An 18,578-nucleotide genomic window follows, 5' to 3' on the forward strand; every position below is an offset into this window, starting at 1 on the left:
TGGACATTTCATATGAATGGAACCATACAATAAATGGCCCTTTGTGAGTGGCTTTTTTTCACTTACCATCATGTTTTCAGGATTCATCCATGTTGTAGCCTGTGTCAGTACTTCATTCCTTTTTATGGATGAATAATATTCCACTGTATGGATAGACCATGTTTTATTTATCCATTTATCATCAGTTGATACCTCTGGGTTGTTCCCACTTTTTGACTGTTATGAATAATGCTGCTATGAATATTAGTATACAGTTTTGTGTGGACATATGTTTTCATTTCTCTTGGGTGTATACCTAAGAGTGGAATTTCTGGTTCATCTGGTAACTCTATCCTTAACCTTTTGAGGAAAACTTCTGGACTCTTTGCCAAAGCAGCTATGCTATTTTACATTCCCATCAGCAGTATGGGAGGGTTTCCGCTTCTCCACATCCTTACCAGCACTTGTTATTGTTTGTTTTTTTGATTATAGTCTTCCTTGTGGTATGTTGTGGTTTTGACTTGCATGTCTCTGATGGCCGATGATGTTGAGCATCTTTTTATATGTTGATTGCCCATTTGTTTTTTGTTTGTTTTTATCTTTCTGCACATTTTAGTGAAGTAATTCATAAGTACTGATTTTATTAGGAGATATATGTTGATGAAAGTATCCCCAAACCATCACTCATGAAGATCATTGCCTGCTATTTTTCACAAGAAGTTTCAGCCTTATACATAAGATGTTTACATATAACAGAACTGACATTACCACAATATACATCAGTATTTATAGTCACAATATGGACATAAATGTCAACATCTATCAAATAATGATAATTAGATATCTATGTGAATGTCATTTTCCTTGTATTTCCTTCTGTTAGACATACTAAATAATCAACTAATTATAACGTAATGGGACAGGCAAAATGCCAAAAAATACTTCTAGTTATGAATTAAGGAAAATACAGACATGATAATTGATTGCCCATTTGTATGTCTTCTTCGGAGAAATGTTTATTCAGATCTTTGCCCATTTTAAAAATTGAGTTGTCTTTTTATTGAGTTGTAAGAGTTCTGTATATATTCTATGTACAAGTCTTGCATCAAATGTGTGGCTTGCAATTTTTTCCTCCCATTCTGTGGGTTGTCCACTTTCTTGATGTTGACAACTAAAGCACAAAATTTTTTAATTTTGATGAAGTCTAGTGTATCGATTTTTTCTTCTGTCCCTTGTGCTTTTGGTGTCATATCTAAGAAACCATTGCCTAATCCATACTCATAAAGATTCAAAGATTCACTCTTATTTTCTTCTCAGAGTTTCAATTAAGGCTGTGATCTATTTTGAGTAATTTTTTTTTTAATTTCAGTGTAGTTGATTTACAGTGTTGTGTTAGTTTCAGGTGTATAGCAAAGTGATTCAGTTAACACGTGTGTGTGTGTGTGTATATATTCTTTTTCAGATTCTTTTCCATTATAGGTTATTACAGGATACTGAATATAGTTCCATGTGCTATACAGTAGGTCCATGTTGTTTTTCTATTTTATATATAGTGTGTATCTGTTAATCCCAAACTCCTAGTATATGCCCCCGCTCCTTCCCCTTTGGTAACTATAAGTTTTCTGTGTTTGTGAGTCTGTTTCTGTTTTGTTCATTTGTATCATTTTTTTAGATTCCACATGTAAGTGATGTCATATATTTGTCTCTGACTTACTTCACTTTGTATGATAATCTCTAGGTCCATCCATGTTGCTGCAAATGGCATTATTTCATTCTTTTTTATGGCTGAGTTTGTGTGTATGTGTGTGTGTGTGTGTGTGTGTGTGTATACGTATACCTACACATCACACCACATCTTCTTTATCCATTCATCTGTCGATGGACACTTAGATTGCTTGCATGTTGTGGCGGTTGTAAATAGTGCTGCTGTGAACGTTGGGGCGCACGTATCTTTTCAAATTAGAGTTTTTGTCTTTTCCAGATATATGCCCAGGAGTGGGATTGCTGGATCATTTGGTAGCTCTAGTTTTAGTTTTTTAAGGAACCTCCATACTGTTGTTCTTAGTGGTTGTGCCAATTTATATTTTGAGTAATTTTATTATTTTTTTAAAAATAAATTTATTTATTTATATTTTTTTGGGCTGCATTGGATCTTCGTTGCTGCGTGCAGGGTTTCTCTAGTTGTGGTGAGTGGGGGCTACCCTTCATTGCAGTGCACAGGCTTCTCATTGTGGTGGCTTCTCATCGTGGTGGCTTCTCTTGATGCGGAGCACAGGCTCTAGGCATGCGGGCTTCGGTAGTTGTGGTGCACGGGCTCAGTCGTTGTGGTGCAGGGGCATAGTTGCTCCGCGGCATGTGGGATCTTTCCAGACCAGGGCTTGAACCCGTGTCCCCCGCATTGCGGGCAGATTCTTAACCACTGCGCCACCAGGGAAGTCCCAATGATCTAGGTTTAAATCTTGCCCTCTGTACAACATTGAGGAATGTTGTCTACATCTCCCAAGCCAAAATGGGATAATTGTAGAACTACTTCATCGTGTTCTTCTGAAAATTAATGAGATACTGCCTGTAAAGTGTTTAATATAGTTCTTGACACATAGTATATACTCAATAAATATTAATTTTTATTACCAAAACATAGATGAACCAAAGTTGTACTGGCAATCACAGGTTTCTTTTTCTCTGAGTCACATAAGAATTTTAGTTTTCCCATAAAAATGTCCATTCTACCCAAAGCAATCTATGGATTCAGTGCAATCCTATCAAAATTCCAATGGATTTTTTTACAGAAATAACGCAAACGATCCTAAAATTTTATATGGAACCATAAAAGACCTGAATAGCCAAAGCAGTCTTGAGAAAGAACAAAACTGGATGTATCACACACTCTGATTTCAAACTGTATTACAAAGAGGTAGTAATCTAAACAGTATGGTATTGGCATAAAAACAGAAACAGATCAATGAAACAACAAAGAGCCCAGAAATAAACTCATGCATATACAGTCAATTAATTTATGACAGAAGAGCCAAGAACATACTATGGGGAAAGGACAGTCTCTTCAATAAGTGGTGTTGGGAAAACTGAACAGCCACATTCAAAAGAATGAAACTGCACCACTGTCTCTTTTTTTTTTTTTTTTTTAATTATTTATTTTTTGGCTGCGTTTGATCTTCGTTGCTGCAAGCAGCCTTTTTCTGGTTGGGGCAAGCGGGGGCTACTCTTGTTGTGGTGCGTGGGCTTCTTATTGCAGTGGCTTCTCTTGTTGCGGAGTGTTGCGGAGCACGGGCTCTAGGCATGCGGGCTTCAATAGTTGTGGCCCACGGGCTCTAGAGCACAGGCTCAGTAGTTGTGGTGCATGGGTTTAGTTGCTCCGTGGCATGTGGGATCTTCCAGGGCCAGGGCTTGAACCCATGTCCCCTGCACTGGCAGACAGATTTTTAACCACTGTGCCACCAGGGAAGTCCTGCACCACTGCCTTATACCATACACAAAAATCAACTCAAAATGGATTAAAGATGTGACAGTAGGATCTGAAACGATAAAATTCCTAGAAGAAAACATAGGCAAGAGCTCCTTGACGTTGGCCTTAGCAGTGATTTTCTTATTTGACAATAGAAACAAAGGCAACAAAAGCAAAACTAAACAGCTGGGACTACATCAGATTAAAAGTCTTCTGCATAGCAAAGGAAGCCATCAACAAAGTTAAAGGGAACTACCAAATGGGGAAAGTATTTGTAAGTCGTATATCTTATGAGTTAATATCCAAAATGTATACAGAACTCATACAAGTTAAATAGCAAAAATACAATCGATTTTAAAATGAGCACAGGATCTAAATAGACATTTTTTCCAAAGAAGATGTAAAGATGGCCGACGGGTCCATGAAAAGGTCCTCACTAATTATTAAGGACATTATTAAGGAAATGTAATTATTAAGGAAATTATTAAGGAAACGTACATCAAAACCACAATGAGGGGACTTCGCTGGTGGTCCAGTGGTTAAGAGTCTGCCTTCCAATGCAGGGGATGTAGGTTTAATCCCTGGTCAGGGAACTGAGATCCCATATGCTGCGGGGCAACGAAGCCTGTGCACCACAAATAGAGAGAAGCCTGCCCACTATAACAAAGAGCCCACGTGTCACAACTAAGACCCGATGCAGCCAAATAAATAAACAAATATTTTAGAAAAACAAAACCACAATGAGGTATCTCATACCTGTTAGAATGGCTATTCTCAAAAATACAAAACAAGAAATAACAAGTCCTGGCCAGGATGTGGAGAAAAGGGAACCTCTGTGCACTATTGGTGGGTAAATTGGTGCAGCCACTATGGAAAACAGTATGAAGGTTCCTCAAAAAATTAAAAATAGAACTATCATATGATCCAGCAGTTCCACTTCTGGGTATTTATCCAAAGGAAGCGAAAACACTAACTCGCAAGATATCTGCATGTATATGCACACACACAATGGAATTACTCTTCAGTCATAAAAAAGACGAGTAATTGCCATTTTTCACAACATGGATGGCCCTTGAGGGCATTATGCTAAGTGAAATAAGTCAGAGAAGTTCAAATATTGTATGCTCTCACTTATTTGTGGAATCTTAAAAAAAAGAAAGAAAACAAAACAAAACCCAGACTCATCAGTACTGATTGGTGGTTGCCAGAGGCAGTGGGTGCAGCAAAATGAGTGAAGGTGGTCAAAAGGCACAAACTTCCAGTTATAAATAAGTCATGGGGAAGTAATGTACAGCATAGTGACTATAGTCAATAATACTGTATGGTATATTTGAAAGTTGCTGAGAGAGTAGGTCTACATAGTTCCCACCATAAGAAAAAAATTTTTAACTGTGTGGTAATGGCTATTAACTAGACATTTTGATCATTTTGCAGTACATACGTATATTGAATCACAATGTTGTACATCTGCAACTAATACGATGTTACATGTGAATTATTTCTCAATAAAAGAAAACAGTGGTTCAATTTTGAAAAAATAAAAAGGAGGGGCTTCCCTAGTGGCGCAGTGGTTGAGAGTCCGCCTGCCGATGCAGGGGACACAGGTTCGTGCCCCAGTCCGGGAAGATCCCACATGCCACGGAGCGGCTGGGCCCGTGAGCCATGGCCGCTGAGCCTGCACGTCCGGAGCCTGTGCTCCGCAACGGGAGAGGCCACAACAGTGAGAGGCCCGCGTAACGCAAAAAAAAAAAAAAGGAGAATAATCTCAGTTTTCTTTTGTTTAGTATATTGCAGATAGGAAATACGGAAGAATGTTCAAAAGCATGAATAATTGTGCCTTATTTTCCTCATTTATAAGATTGCGCTAATAGTATGTACATCAAATAGGGCTGTTACAATGACTGAATGAATGAGTTTGTAAATAGTTTAGAACAGTGTCCAACCCATAGTGAGTACTATAGGTATGTTTGCCATTATATGAATAAAAACATCAAAAGCCTTATTTTTGCCTCGCTCAAAGACCCTTGTGACAAATATTTAAAGTTTTATGCAATACACAATTGGTCCGTTACGCATATAGCCTCTACTAAACATTAAGTACCTATATTGTGACTTAAACTCCCACTGTGTCCAAATGTTGCTTTCACCTTCTGCCGTCAACTACTTTATAACTATATTGGTGATGCAGTGAAGCTTGAGAAGCCCCTGAGATGTGTGGTGCTGCTTGCCAGGATACCAAGGGCTCCGGTAGTGAGAATTGACAGTGGTCCGCCTTTCCTGAGGCTGAGGAGGTAGTTTGTCTCTCGTCTTGCAGCCCCTTCTGCTGCACAATTGCTCTTTAGCTTATTCTCACTGCCTAGGGCTGCTGCTTGGATTTATTCTCATTTCCACCATGGCTCCTTCTACTTGCTGCCCTTTTCTTCTCTTTTTCTTGTCATTTCCTTCAGCTATTCCTGTTTTCTTTCTTCTGTGGAGTAGGGCATCTTAAATCATCATCAGACAGTAGTAGCATTGACTGCTTCTGGTGTGCAAACTTAAAAACCCCATCACTTATTTTACTAACGTTTTTGTCTTCTGGTCTTCTTGTTGGTGCTTCTGTTTTGTGGTTTCCTTTATGGGTTACAAGGTCTAACTGACCTACATGTCTAGCCAGGTCTCCCTTTGAATCCACCTACTTCAGGCTTTCCAACTCACCACTTCTCAAGGTCAAGCCCAGGTCTTAGTCCAGCCGCCATAATGGTCTCTCTACACTCTTACTTGGCTTCCTGCAGTTCATTTTCCACAAAGCTGCTGTGCTTATCTTTGTGAACTATAAATCTTCTCAGTCTGTACCTGCTTAAAATTCTTCAGTGACTTCTCATTATCCTGAGAACTAAAAGTTAGAGTTCTTAACCTAGCTTTCAAGTTCCTTTATCATCTCGCTCCTCCTGGGTGAATTTGTCATTTCTTGACTCATCTTGTGCCCACCAGTACTTTTCTGTTCCACAGCGGGGCCATCTTCTCCCTTTCCTATGGGTCTTTAAACATGCTGTTTCTTGTACTTAGACTATTAGTCCCTTTTCCAAACTCCCCCACAAACCCCCAAGATCTTTCACACTTTAGACTAGATGACATTTCCATTGAGAAGCCTTCTCTTTCCGTGAGTTGCTTTTTGCCGTGGGATCCTATAGCATTTACCCCAGTTTGTCAAGTGTTTGATCTCATCCAGATGGAAAGCTTTGGGAGGATAGGAACTATTTCATATTTCCATTCCTAGCACACACAGTTTCTGACACATGGTATGCACTCAGTAAATATTTAACTTTTCAGGCTGGGACATTTTAGTGCTTGGATGGCTGTAGTTGTGTTGTATAGACATTTTGTTATTGTTGCCTTACAATGAAAACATTACTCGTAAAGTTCGAAAAAAGCCTTATTCAGTTTGTGCTCGTGGAAAAAAATTGATTCCTAGAGTTATTGAAAATATTTAAGTATAATTATTTCCTTTATTTAGTTACAGCCAAGTTCTACTTCTGAATCTATGGATCAGCTGCTAAACAAAAATAGAGAGGGAGAAAAATCAAGAGATTTGATCAAAGACAAAATTGAACCAAATGCTAAGGATTCTTTCATTGAAAATAGCAGCAACTGCACCAGTGGCAGCAGCAAGCCGAGCAGTCCCAGCATTTCACCTTCAATCCTCAGTAACACGGAGCACAAGAGGGGACCTGAGGTCACATCCCAAGGGGTTCAGACTTCCAGTCCAGGATGTAAACAAGAGAAAGATGATAAAGAGGAGAAGAAAGATGCAGCTGAGTGAGTAAACCTGGAATTTAGCACGCCTGTTACTTACTTAACTTTTCCTTAAGGTGTCCAGAGCCTTCCAACTCAAGAATCTATCTAGACTTTTAGACTGCTTTATAAGTAGCTCTCAACTTAAGAAAAAACTGGTCTAAACAAATGACGTCTTAAGTCATTTAGGTCATTGCACCCTATACTCTTCTTCCCTCCTCCATCGTTTTTCCACCCTGTGGCAAAAAAACCCTATGCATAAATTAAGAATGGCTTAATTATGGCTTAATGGGAGTTGAAAAATCACTGGCTTTGGGACTGATATCCCCTGTATGCTAGTCAGTACCCACCTCCTGGCTGTGCTACTCGACTAAGAACTTACACTGCCAAGAAGAGAGAGAAGTCTCTGGTGCCCCTACTTGGAATTCAACGTGTTTTCCGTCAAAAAAAAAAAAGTTTTAGTTAATAGTTAGATTTGTTAAAATAGAATTAATTCTGCACATCCAATATATTATCAATTAAATGGGCTTTTGTGGGCTAGTCTCGGAACCTAACCACACCACCATTGATTTATTTGTTCTGGGTTCCATACAACCCAGTTACAGATGAACTTTTGGAATGCAAATATTGGTAAGTCAAGGAGCACTTATTCTTAATTTGAGGCAAAAATTTTTTATTAGAATCATGGTTTTTCCCAAGATATTTCATATAGGAAACAATTTATCACATAAAAAATACTGCATGCTAGAGAATTGGTATATTAAGGATTGCTTTTATGGATATTTTATAAGGGGCTACTGTCTTTTCAGTTTAAGTTTTGTTGATTGCTTTTGAGAGAACCATTCGTATTGCACTTTTTTAAAAATTTGTCCTTTTTTGGCTAGTAATTATGTATATGTGTGTTTTAATTAAGAGAGTTAGTGATCTTCTAGTGAGAATTGTTTAAATGTTTAGCCATTTAAAAAAAACTGTCAGGTATAAAAGACTTTACAGTAGCATAAGTTCCATGCAGATTTCACTGGGCTTTATTTTTTTTCCGGTGTAGGCAAGTGAGGAAATCAACGTTGAATCCCAATGCGAAGGAGTTCAACCCTCGTTCCTTTTCTCAGGTAAGTTTTTCTCTCTCTTTGAAGTAATCTAGCCTCTTAAAAAAAAAAATTATTTGTAGTAATATTCCCTTTCCCATTCCTGCCATCTAAATTCAGTTATAGTATGCTAAAACAACTTTTAGTTTAAGTTCTTTTTTGTTCTGTAGTCATTAATGAATATTTTTGAGCCATAGGAATAAATGCTAGTTTTGTCATCAATTAGATGTGGTCTGGGGCAAATTTTTTAATCTTTCTGACTCAGAATTTGAAGATGGTTGGCCAACGAGGCTCTCAGGTTCACAGATATACAGTTATTATTCTACTGACTTTGTAAGATGATGTGTTTATTTTTTAATTTTTAAAAACAGTCTCCAGTTCCTTAAAAATCACCACTGCTGTTTTTAATAGCATTGTTGATTAATTGGTAACATTAATCAACCAATAATACTTGGTTATTGGTAACATAACCAAGTATTTTTTTTCTTTTATTTGAAACGTGGAAGTTTATTTTCTGTGAGGTGTTTTCATTAAGAGGTACTGCTTATCAACAGTGAGTAGAACTGAGAAAGATGGGGGGAATCAGTCCTCAAATTGCAGTAATGGTTAGCTTTTCACCTGAAGGTAGTTGATTTTTGTTTTTGTAGCCAAAGCCTTCTACCACCCCAACTTCGCCTCGTCCTCAAGCACAACCTAGCCCATCTATGGTGGGTCATCAGCAGCCAACTCCAGTTTATACTCAACCTGTTTGTTTTGCACCAAATATGATGTATCCAGTCCCAGTGAGCCCAGGAGTGCAAGTAAGTCATAGAATTTGGTGTTCATTTACCCTCTCTAAGTTATTTGTATTTGACACCAAACACTCTGTAGGTATGCAGTGATTTGAGGCAGTGATGGTATAACAGAGGTATTTAAAAAGTGGAAGCTTGCAGTGTGGTGTGCTGTTAGTTTAAGGACCTAAATCTGAGAATGTTTCTGGTAAGAAATATGATTCAGATTTACTGTAGTTCGGGGTTTGTCCTTTTAGCTGTGGGTGTGATTTTATTTTTTAATGATTCATAAAGAATCAGGAAACCTCAGAGCTAGCTCTCTAGCAATATGCAACTAAGAGAGAGTGATAAAATACATTCTTACTATCTTGAGAGCCTAATCTTCAGTTTTTGTTTTTGTTTTTTTTATTCCCTTAAGCCTTTATATCCTATACCTATGACGCCCATGCCCGTCAATCAAGCCAAGACATATAGAGCAGGTAAAGGTGAGAATAATCCTGCCTGTATTTGCTTGTAGTTTGCATGCTGCATGAATTAAATAACTCAGTTTATAATGAATAAATATTTGTGGTTCAGTTTTGACTTTCAATGAAGCTGTTCATTGACTTCTGTTGCTCAACGTTACATCAGGTATTTAGATGCATTTTTATGAACAAAAACAGGAGGAGAAAATACCCATCAGTCGTGAATTTCAGGATCCTCTTCACAAAAAGTGATTTAATTTTGAAGTTTTCAATGTTAAATTTGGAAAAAGCGTTCGCTACGTTAATTAACTAGCTGCTGACATTCTTATTTTATATATGATTTTTTTCCCAAAAATTTAGAATTTCTTTTTGAGCAGAGATGGCTCACTTCAGAAACCATCAAAATGCTATTAGAGGAATGTTTCCTCATCTTTAAAATGAGAGTGTTGTATAATCTAGTATTCTCTGTGTAGAAGAGCCTTCATAGAAAAAAAACACATATTTATCTTAAAAGGAAATTTCTTAATGTTGAAAAATGCTAAAGGGTTCCCCTCTTTTGCCATTTAGGTAATTGAGAGCAATTATTTGCTATAATTTTATTGAGAATAGAAAGTAGAATGGTTTATATAGTAAAGTCATTTCTCAGTGCCCACTAATTACTCCCATCACGCAAATTTCACTTCTTTTTTTCTTTTCCATTATAGTTTATTGCAAGGTATTGACTGGAGTTCCCTGTGTTGTCTGTCTCATATATGGTAGTTTGTATCAGTCCCAGGCGCCTCATGTGTCCCCACCGCATTCCCCTTTGGTGACCATAGTTTATTTTCTGTGTCTGTGAGTCCATTTGTTTTGTAAATAAGTGCGTTTGTGTCATATTTTAGGCTCATATACGTGATATCGTATGATATTTGTCTTTCTCTGCCTGACTTCCTTCACCATTAGTATGATAATCTCTGGGTTCATCCATGTTGCTGCAAATGGCATTATTTCATTCTTTTTTATGGCTGAGTAATATTCCATTATCTATATACCACATCTTCCTTATCCATTCATCTGTTGATGGACATTTAAATTTAAGTTGCTTCTGGGACTTCCCTGGCAGTCCAGTGGTTAAGACTCTGCGCTTCCAATGCAGGGGGCGCAGGTTCAGTCCCTGGTCAGGGAACTAAGATCCCACAAGCTGTGTGGTGCAGCCAAAAAAAAAGTATGATATCCTTTATCTTTCCTTAGAACACTGGAACCTATTGGAAGAACTCTACCTTAGATCATTTAAAGTTATCTAGTTATAGGGTTAATCTTATTCTGAGGACCTGCCATTTCATTTCTACATACTTTTTCATTTCTACATACATACGTGTGTATCATATATAAAAGTATGGACATTTTTGTTAGATAGCCAGAGTCTGTTATCACACTTTATAAAAATAAACAGTAATTCTTTTTATCATCTAATAACCATCATAATCAGATTATCCTGACTGGGCCAAGAATATATTTTTACAGTCCGTTTGTTTTGAATACGGATCAAAATAAGATCTTCACATTATTATATTTGTTACATGTCTTTGTAGTTCCCCTGCTGTTTTTACCACTGCTGTTGCTTTGTGGCAGAAACCAATTACTATGTAGCATGTCCTGTATTCTAGATTTGTCTCTTTACTTCTTGTGATGTCATTGTTTACATTCAGGTTTAACTTTTTTACGGGAAGAGATAAGAATACTTGATAGATATTTGTGAGTACTCTATATTGGATCATTCGAGAGCTGTACAATATCTGGTCCTACTTTGCGTTATGGTAAGATTTATTAAGGGCTCAGGTGGTGATAGCCTGATCCTCCCCTCCCCAATCGTAAAGTTTTCTATTAGTCTTTCATCTAATTCATTAATGATTGATACGTAACATCACCTTTTCATTGGGCGTGGTTCTCAAATTTTAGTGTACATTAGAATCACTTAGAGAGTTTGTTAAAAACACCAATTGCTTGGCCCCATCCCCAGAATTTCTAATACAGTAGGTTTGGGGCATAGCCTGAGAATTTACTTTTCTAGTGCAATTTATAAAAAACCCAATTCCCTAGTGATCCTGCTGGTACAGGGCCATACTTTGGAAATCACTGTAATTAGGAGTTTGAAAACAGCGATTTCTCAGTTTCTAGTATTTCTTCTCCATTTATTAGTTAGAATCATTCTGTAAGGGACTGTTCTTTTTAACAAGGGCTGTTTAGGTATCCTGAAATAGTTTGTATGGGAAAGTTATGAATACATGGATTTTCATATAATTTTATATATTCATTGTATTTCAGTCAATTATTTTCTTTTTGCTGCTCCCATTGTCCCATCTTTGATCGATGGTAATCCCTTCAGGTTGGCTCCCGTGTCCTTTGGGTACTACTCATTTGTCTCTGATAGCTTCCTTTCTGCTACAAATTTGATGTCTCAGGCTAATCTTCTTCTGACTCTAGACCTGGATCAGTAATCCTCCAAGCAACCCTCATTCTCTTTGCTGGGAAATAGTATTTAGAAACCATTTTCTGGTCATTGGATATATTCATTGCTATTGAGTTAATAATATCTGTCTTTGAACAAATTACCACAAAGCTTAGCTGCCTAAAACAACAAACATATATTATTTCACTTAGTTTCTGAGGGTCAGGAATCCAGGAGCTACTTAGCTAGGTGGTTCTGCCTTAGAGTCTCTTAAGAAGTTGCAGACAAGATGTTGGCTAGAGCAGTGGTTATCTGAACTGGGGCTGGTGGATCTGCTTCCAGACTCAGAGCTGTTGGCAGGATAGTTCTGGTTATAACATGACAGCTGGCTTCTCCCACAGTGAGTATTCAGAGAGAAACTGACCTAAATGGAAGCTACAGTTTGTTTAACAATCTAACCTTGGAAGTGACGTATCTTAACTTCTGTCATTTGCTATATAGATCAAGCAGAGCGAATCTGGTGCTTGTGGGAGGGGACTGCATAAGGGTGTGAATACCAGGTGGCGGGATCATTGGGGGCCATCTTAGAGGCTGGCTTATTTACATTTTCCTATAATGTGTATTAGATGTTTCCAAACTATTTGTTGTCTAACTCCTGGACTACAGAATAAAATATAAGATTTCTTTAGTATCTATTTCACTAAGAATTCTTTAAGTGCCAATTTTCAGAGTCAGGAGTTGCTACCCTTGTTACTTCCAAAATACCATTTTCTATAGTCACTGAGTTATGTCAACAGTTTGACACATAGGTAGGTTAATCTGATTGAGTTTGTTATCATTTGTAAGGATAGTTTTTTAAATTAATCTTATTTTTTATGTGTGAAATATATATTTTCAAAGTGGAAATTACATAAAAAGATTATTCAGGGCTTCCCTGGTGGTGCAGTGGTTGGGAGTCCGCCTGCTGATGCAGGGGACGCGGGTTCGTGCCCCGGTCCGGGAAGATCCCACGTGCCACGGAGCGGCTGGGCCCGTGCGCCACAACTGCTGAGCCTGCACTCTAGAGCCTGTGTTTGCAACAAGAGAAGCCACCACAATGAGAAGGCCGTGCACCACAACGAAGAGTAGCCCCCGCTCACTGCAACTAGAGAAAGCCAGCACGCAGCAACTAGGACCCAATGCAGCCAAAAATAAATAAAATAAAATAAATTTATTTTTTAAAAAAACACATTTTTTCATTTTCACCAAGAACTTTATTGGAACAACATATTCACCATTTTGTTCCACTGCCTTCTGCCATTTTTCAGGCAACTTCATAATTCCAACTTCCCAAAACTTACTACCTTTTTGAGCAAAGAACTGTACCAGGTGCCTTTTACAGTCTTTGAGGGAATTAAAATTTTTTTCCATTAAGAGAACTTTGTAAAAACCGAAATAAATGGACGTCCGAAGGTGCAATGTCTGATGAATACAACAGATAAATCAGAACTTCCCAGCCGAGCTGAAACAGTTTTTGCCTGGTCATCAAAGAAACATGTGGTCTTGCGTTATCCTGATGGAAGATTACACTTTTTCTGTTGACTAATTCCAGATGCTTTTCGTCGAGTGCTGCTTTCAGTTGGTCTAATTGAGAGTAGTACTTGTTGGAATTAATCGTTTAGTTTTCCAGAAGGAGCTCATAATAGAGGACTCTCTTCCAATCCCATCATTTACACAACATCACCTTCTTTGGATGAAGACTGGCCTTTGTTGTAGTTGGTGGTGGTTCATTTTGTTTGCCCAGCGATCTCTTCCATTCCACATTATTGTACAGTATCTCCTTTTCATCGCCCGTCACAATTTGTTTTAAAAGCAGAACGTTTTCATTATGTTCAAGTAGAGAATAGCATGCAGAAATACAGTCCAGGAGGGTTTTTTTCACCTAACCTGTATGGAACCCAAGCATCAAAGCGATTCACATAACCAAGCTGGTGCAAATGATTTTCATCACTTGATGTGGACATTTTGAGTGTATCGGCTATCTCCCACATGGTAGAATGTTGATTGTTCTCAATTAATGTCTCGATTTGATCACTATCAACCTCAACTGATGTATCCGACCGTGGAGCATCATCCAGCACAAAACTTCGCAAATCACTTTTGACATGTTCAATTGGTCATAGCACCTTTTCCGTACACTACAGAAATCTTTTTTTTTGCATTTCATTTGCATTTTTACCTTTCTTGAAGTAATAAAGCATAGTATGCTGAAAATGTTGCTTTTTTCTTCCATCTTCAATATTAAAATGACTACACAAAAATTCACCAATTTTGATAAGTTTTTTTAAAAATGCACGCTGGTGTGACAGCTGCCACAATACAATCTAACAAAATTGTTTCGAGTGAAGTTATAGACAGCTAAGCACTACTAGAGCCATTGTATAGAACAAAACCAAACAAACTTTTTGGCCAATCCAATACTTTCATTGATTTTTGTCTTTATCATTTCCTTTGTTTTCTTTGGATTTAATTTTCTGTTCCTTTTCTAGTTTCTTAAGGCAGTTGCTTAGATCATTGATTTTAAAACTTTCTTTATTAGAATAGAAGATTTAAAGCTATACATTTCTAATCATTGCTTTAGCTACATCCCTAAAACTTGATGTGTTTTATTTTCATATTTCATTCAGAATATTTTCTGTCTTATGATTTCTTCTTTGACCAGTGGGTTATGTAGTAGTGTTTTGTTTTGTTTTGTTTTTTAACATCTTTATTGGAGTATAATTGTTTTACATTGTTCTGTTAGTTGCTGCTGTATAACAAAGTGAATCAGCTATATGTATACATATATCCTCATAGCCCCTCCCTCTTGCGTCTCCCTCCCACCCTCCCTATCCCACCCCTCTAGGTGGTCACAAAGCACCGAGCTGATCTCCCTGTGCTATGTGGCTGCTTCCCACTAGCTATCTATTTTACATTTGGTAGTGTATATATGTCAGTCCCACTCTCTCACTTCATCCCAGCTTACCCTTCCCCCTCCCCGTGTCCTTAAGTCCACTCTCTATACGTTTGTGTCTTTATTACTGTCCTGCCCTTAGTTTCATCAGAACCTTTTTTTTTTTTTTAGATTCCATATATATGTGTTAGCGTACGGTATTTGTTTTTCTCTTTCTGACTTACTTCACTCTGTATGACAGACTCTAGGTCCATCCACCTCACTACAGATAACTCAGTTTCATTTCTTTTTATGGCTGAGTAATATTACATTGTATATATGTGCCATATCTTCTTTATCCATTCATCTGTTGATGGACACTTAGGTTGCTTCCATGTCCTGGCTATTGTAAATAGTGCTGCAGTGAACATTGTGGTACATGACTCTTTTTGAATTATGGTTTTCCTCAGGCTATATGCCCAGTAGTGGGATTGCTGGGTCACATGGTAGTTCTATTTTTAGTTTTTTAAGGAACCTCCATACTGTTCTCCATAGTGGCTGTATCAGTTTACATTCCCATCAACAGTGCAAGAGGGTTCCCTTTTCTCCACACCCTCTCCAGCATTTATTGTTTGTAGATTTTTTGATGATGGCCATTCTGACTGGTGTGATGGCCATTCTGACTGGTGATACCTCATTGTAGTTTTGATTTGCATTTCTCTAATGATTAGTGATGTTTAGCATCCTTTCACATGTTTGTTGGAAATCTGTGTATCTTCTTTGGAGAAATGTCTTCTGCCCATGTTTGGATTGGGTTGTTTGTCTTTTTGATATTGAGCTGCATGAGTTGCTTATATATTTTGGAGATTAATCCTTTGTCAGTTGTTTCTTTTGCAAATATTTTCTCCCTTTCTGAGGGTTGTCTTTTCATCTTGTTTATGGTTTCCTTTGCTGTGCAAAAGCTTTTAAGTTTCATTACATCCCATTTGGTTTTTTTTGTTTTTATTTCCATTTCTCTAGGAGGTGGGTCACTAAGGATCTTGCTATGATTTATGTCATAGAGTGTTCTAAACTCTAAGAGTTTTATAGTGTCTGGCCTTACATTTAGGTCTTTAATCCAGTTTGAGTTTATTTTTGTGTATGGTGTTAGGGAGTGTTCTAATTTCATTCTTTTACGTGTAGCTGTCCAGTTTTCCCAGCACCACTTATTGAAGAGACTGTCTTTTCTCCATTGTATATTCTTGCCTCCTTTATCAAAGATAATGTGACCATATGTGCATGAGTTTATCTCTGGGCTTTCTATCCTGTTCCATTGATCTATATTTCTGTTTTTGTGCCAGTACCATATTGTCTTGATTACTGTAGCTTTGTAGTATAGTCTGAAGTCAGGGAGTCTGATTCCACCAGCTCTGTTTTTTTTCCCTCAACACTGCTTTGGCTATTTGTGGTCTTTTGTGTCTCCATATAAATTTTAAGATTTTTTGTTCTAGTTCTGTAAAAAAACGCCACTGGTAATTTGATAGGGATTGCATTGAATCTGTAGATTGCTTTGGATAGTATTGTCATTTTCACAATATTGATTCTTCCAATCCAAGAACATGGTATATCTCTCCATCTGTTTGTGTCATCTTTGATTTCTTTCATCAGTGTCTTATAGTTTTCTGCATACCGGTCTTTTGTCTCCGTAGGAATGTTTATTCCTAGGTATTTTATTTTTTGTTGCAATGCTAAATGGAATTGTTTCCTTAATTTCTTGTTCAGATTTTTTGTCGTTAGTGTATAGGAATGGAAGAGATTTCTGTGCATTAATTTTGTATCCTGCTACTTTACCAGATTCATTGATTAGCTCTGGTAGTTTTCTGGTAGCATCTTTAGGATTCTCTATGTATAGTATCATGTCATCTGCAAACAGTGACAGTTTTACTTCTCCTTTTCCGGTTTGGATTCTTTTTATTTCTTTTTCTTCTCTGATTGCTGTGGCTAAAACTTCCAAAACTATGTCGAACAGTGGCAACCTTGTCTTGTTCCTGATCTTAGTGGAAATGGTTTCAGTTTTTCACCATTGAGAACAATGTTGGCTGTGGGTTTGTCATATATGGCCTTTATTATGTTGTGGTAGTAGTGTGTTTTTAATTTCCAAATATTTGGGTATTTCTGTTTTTTTATTTTTCATTCCATTATGATCAGGGAACAGACTGATATGAAATGCCATTTTCATCATATATTAAGTGTCCATGTGTAGTTAAATCTATATCTGGATTTTCTGTTCCATTCTGTTAAACTGTCTATCTGTTAAGACTACTTTCCCATCCATCCACTCCCAACATTGATTTTTCCCCCCCTCAGGTTTTCTTGACTTTTTTCTTTCTTGTTTATTTTTCCATATGAACTTGATATTCAGGTTGACTACTAAAAAAATAAAATCAGTTGGCATTTAAGAACGTTTTTATTACTGAAAATTTCAAACATATACAAGTAAGCAGTTAGACTAGTACAATTACGTAAAAGTACTCATCAGTCAGCTTTAATAGTTAGAAACTCATGGCCAGGACTTCCCTGGTGGCGCAGTGGTTAAGAATCCGCCTGCCAATGCAGGGGACACAGGTTCGAGCCCTGGTCCAGGAAGATCCCACATGCTGTGGAGCAACTAAGCCTGTGCACCAGAACTACTGAGCCTGCGCTCTAGAGCCCACGAGCCACAACTACTGAGCCTGTGTGTTGCAACTGCTGAAGCCCATGAGCCTAGAGCCCGTGCTCTGCAACAAGAGAAGCCACCGCAGTGAGAGGCCTGCTCACCACAACGAAGTGTAGCCCCTCCTTGCTGCAACCACAGAATGGCCACGTGCAGCAATGAAGACCCAATGCAGCCAAAAAGAAAATAAATAAATAAATTTATTTAAAAAAAAAAAAACTCATGGCCAGTTTGTTTCATTTACAGGACCTCTCTCCTCTCAGATTGTTTTGAAGCATGTCCCGGATACACCATTTTATTTGTAAATACTTTATCTTAAAATTCTTAAAGATAAGGGGTCTTTTAAAAACAAACATAAAACATTACTATATCGTTACCACACCAAAAAGACTTAACAGTAATTCCCTTTTATCCTCAAATTTCTGTGGCTATTTTTTTTTTTTTTTTTTTTTGTGGTACGCGGGCCTCTCACTGCTGTGGCCTCTCCCGTTGTGGAGCACAGGCTCAGCGGCCATGGCTCAAGGGCCCAGCCACTCCGCAGCATGTGGGATCTTCCCGGACCAGGGCACGAACCCATGTCCCCTGCATTGGCAGGCGGACTCTCAACCACTGCGCCACCAGGGAAGTTCTGTGGCTATTTTTAAAGTATATATTTTTTTACGGTTAATTTGTTCCAGTTAGGATCCAAATGAGATTTACAAATTACATTTGTGTATCATGTTTAAGTCATTTTTTTTAATTGTTTTATGTTGTGGTAAATTTTTATTATGACGGTTTTAAAGACATGTTTTGTTCATTCATACCCTCACAGAGTTATGGACTCTTTTTTTAAACCATAGTTAAAATACAATTTTTCACACCTAAAAAAAATAGCAGTTATTTCTTCCTGTCAAATGTGTAGAGCACAAGTTTTTCTTACTGTCTTATGAATTTTTCTTAATAGTTGGCTTGTTGAGCCACAGTCCAGAATCCACACTTTTCATTTGATTGGTTTCTCTCTCTTAATGTTAACTCT

At 37.6% G+C, this 18,578-nt stretch overlaps 1 protein-coding gene across 30 annotated transcripts in view; it reads left to right on the forward strand.

Annotated features, from left to right (window-relative positions):
• The window catches only part of ATXN2 (ataxin 2), a 127,665-nt gene that overhangs the window by 82,829 nt on the left and 26,258 nt on the right, over window positions 1-18,578 (forward strand). For 28 of the 30 annotated variants that reach the window (XR_010933337.1, XR_010933336.1, XR_010933340.1 and 25 more), the window contains 4 exons: window positions 6,936-7,237; window positions 8,259-8,322; window positions 8,946-9,098; window positions 9,487-9,553. Coding sequence is in view for 11 of the 30 variants with exons in the window: in XM_067700825.1 (XP_067556926.1) it covers window positions 6,936-7,237; window positions 8,259-8,322; window positions 8,946-9,098; window positions 9,487-9,553 (586 nt within the window). In the remaining 19 variants the exon portion in view is untranslated. The remainder of the gene's footprint in view (window positions 1-6,935; window positions 7,238-8,258; window positions 8,323-8,945; window positions 9,099-9,486; window positions 9,554-18,578) is intronic. The other 2 variants (XM_067700826.1, XM_067700832.1) reach the window with 1 other exon arrangement.

The sequence above is a fragment of the Pseudorca crassidens genome, chromosome 12, assembly GCF_039906515.1.
Source record: "Pseudorca crassidens isolate mPseCra1 chromosome 12, mPseCra1.hap1, whole genome shotgun sequence".
NCBI classification, from domain to species: domain Eukaryota; kingdom Metazoa; phylum Chordata; class Mammalia; order Artiodactyla; family Delphinidae; genus Pseudorca; species Pseudorca crassidens.